Source organism: Meles meles, chromosome 8, assembly GCF_922984935.1.
Source record: "Meles meles chromosome 8, mMelMel3.1 paternal haplotype, whole genome shotgun sequence".
Taxonomy (NCBI): domain Eukaryota; kingdom Metazoa; phylum Chordata; class Mammalia; order Carnivora; family Mustelidae; genus Meles; species Meles meles.
In genome coordinates, this window is record NC_060073.1 from 17,883,926 (window position 1) to 17,886,773 (window position 2,848).

General features: G+C 37.4%; 1 protein-coding gene across 1 annotated transcript; it reads right to left on the reverse strand.

Annotated features, from left to right (window-relative positions):
- Positions 1-1,647: 1,647 nt before the first annotated feature.
- On the reverse strand, positions 1,648-2,562 carry LOC123949646 (olfactory receptor 4C11-like). Its single transcript, XM_046017203.1, has one exon. The coding sequence runs from the start codon at positions 2,560-2,562 to the stop codon at positions 1,648-1,650; it is 915 nt and encodes a 304-aa protein (XP_045873159.1).
- Between the last annotated feature and the right edge of the window lie 286 nt (positions 2,563-2,848).

Below are 2,848 nucleotides of genomic sequence, written 5' to 3' on the forward strand. Positions count from 1 at the left end.
AAAATCTTGAAGCAGACTCCCCACTGAGCTTGGAGTCCTACAGGGGGCTAGCTCTCACAACCCATGAGAAAATGACCTGAGCAGAAACCAAGAGTCAGATACTTAACTTACTCAGTTACCCAATCCCTACAGGATTTGAACATTGAGAGATTTTTCCAGTACAGGAGATGAACTTTAAGTAAATCTTCCAAACTTTCATTATCAGGGTTTGAAATTTGACCTTTATCCTCAAGGAGTCATACTCAACCAAAGCCTCTGGAATGGATTTAAATGGGTTCATCTGCCACACTTCAAGCTCCAGTCACCAGATCCGTAGGAAAGTAATCTTGATTATATTTATTCTTAGAGAGAGACTCATTTTCCTGCCCACTCACACAGGGAATGACTATGGTTGTCCCTACTCATTCATTAACAGTACCTGAACTAAAATGTAAGTTTAATGACATACATAAAATTATGAATCAAAACACTAGAGTGACTAACCACTAGTCAATACTTTTTTTTTTCTCCAGAGAGGGAAATCTGTTGGAAGCCAAATTACCATGCAAAGTTTGCTTAATAAAGGTAGAATTTGAGAAATCATAACCTGAAACATTTCTCTCATCCCAGAAATGTACATGCCATGCCATGTACATGTCATGGATAAGAAATCTTATCCACTAGTCATGAAACAATACCATGTATATTCCTTTTTTAGATGAAATATTGTAACATGAGCTCTATTTTCTCTGTCAGCTGTTTCTTTTCTCATATGTATGATCTTATCAAGGAGGCATTGGTTTTTATAATAAAACTCTCAGAATTGGATAAAATTGTCCCCAACTCACCAACCAACAATTAGGGAAATGCCCATGGACTTATATGAAAAATGAATATGACACTAAAAATATGAATAAATAATGGTAAATATGATGAACAAAGAAAAAAGATATTAAAGTACATAGAAATTGTGGATCAACACAATGAATTTATTTGTCATAACTAGAACTACAGTATTTGAATAGAAGGTCATGAGTTATATCCTTGAACATGCTCAAGAGACAAGAAAAAGAAAAGGCCAATTTTACAGATGTTACAAAGGGAAGATAACCACCAAATAGAGGCTTAATTAGTTGATATTTATGGTCCTGTGGGATTATCAACTTCTTGTACTGACTTGGGGATATTCATCATTGAGCCAGAAAAGATAAGATCCAGATTTAGTAGTGTCAAAACTGATTTTCCAACAAAATAGGCCAGTCAAAATTAGGGACCAGTCTTTCAACCCAGCTTAGAACCATGGAAAAGAGAAACACAACCCAGGATAACATACAAAGGAGGGAGCTAAAGTGATAGATGCAACAAGGGCTGGCTCACAATCAGCTGTGCAGCCAGCAGAAGAGTGAAGTGGGTGTATCTCTCACAGATACTACTGTATTTAATAGTGTGGCAGTGTATGATGCTGACTCTAAATGAAATGGGTCTGTGCTCTGGGGTCATTATGCCTGTATCTACATACATCCTACTGGGAGAAGATTCAGTTGTCCATACTGGGGTGAAAACATTTTTTTTCTTTTCGATCAGTCCAATTTTATTTAAGTTGTTACAGAAATAGAAATTGAAGTCCTCTGTTTTGTTTTTTTTTTTTTGTATTTTACCCATTTCAAGTCAGAGTTTGTTGCACCATAACTTCCTCATGGCATTTTTCACTTCTCCATTTCTCAGAGTGTAAATCAGAGGGTTGAGCATGGGTGTACCAATAGTGTAGAACACAGCCACCATCTTGTCCACTGGAAATGTAGTTACAGGACGAGTATATGTGAATATACATGGGACAAAGAATAAGATGACCACGATAATGTGGGATGTGCAGGTGGAGAGGGCTTTCTTTCTTCCTTCTGCACTCTGGTTATTCAGAGAATGTAAGATAAAAATATAAGAGGTAAGCAGGACTATGAAACTTACCATGCAGATAGCCCCACTGTTAAAAACTATGAGTAAATTGATTGTGTAAGTGTCCATGCATGCAAGTTTCAACAAAGGTGTCATATCACAGAAATAATTATCGATAACATTGGGTCCACAGAATGGTAGTTTCAAAGCCAAGAAAATCTGTGCAGAGGAATGAATACAAGCTACCACCCAGGCCAGATTCACCATTGTACCACAGACACGGTGGCTCATTATAGTTGTGTACCGCAGGGGCTTACAAATGGCCACATAGCGATCTAAGGACATGAGGATGAGCACCAAGATCTCCATGCATCCAAAGAAGTGAAATGCAAAAACCTGGGTCATGCATTCATTATAGGAGATGACTTTCTTCTCAGATACAGTGTCTACTATCAACCTAGGAGCAGTGGTTGTTGAGAAGCAGGTATCAGCAAAGGATAAGTAGAAAAGAAAGAAGTACATGGGGCTCCCAAGTGTCCGGCTGTATCTTATGGTCATCATAATCAGTAGATTTGCCATCAGAGTTGCCAGGTATAGAAACAAGAAGACTACAAACACGACTTTCTCCTTCAGAACATTCTGGGTTAACCCAAACAGAATGAACTCACTCACACTGTTATTCAACTCCATGGTTACAGTGAAGGCAGAAATTGTTCATCTGCAGAGAAAATTGTGAAAATAGTGACCTGGCAATAGTCATGAAATTGGACTCAGAATTGCACTTTTACAGTTCTAATTACATCAACACATAAACCAATGGCTTTCAGTTTTCCTAAATTGAAATCACGTGAGAAACTTAGTTTTTTGTTTTTGCTTTTGTTTTTGTTTTTTTATTTTTGTTTTTTTTATTTTTTTAAGATTTTATTTGTTTATTTGACAGAGAGATCACAAGCAGGCAGAGAGGAGGCAGAGAGAG

Coding starts and splice junctions, on each gene's coding strand:
- LOC123949646 (XM_046017203.1), bottom strand. CDS start 2,562: ATGGAGTTGAATAACAGTGTGAGTGAGTTCATTCTGTTTGGGTTAACC.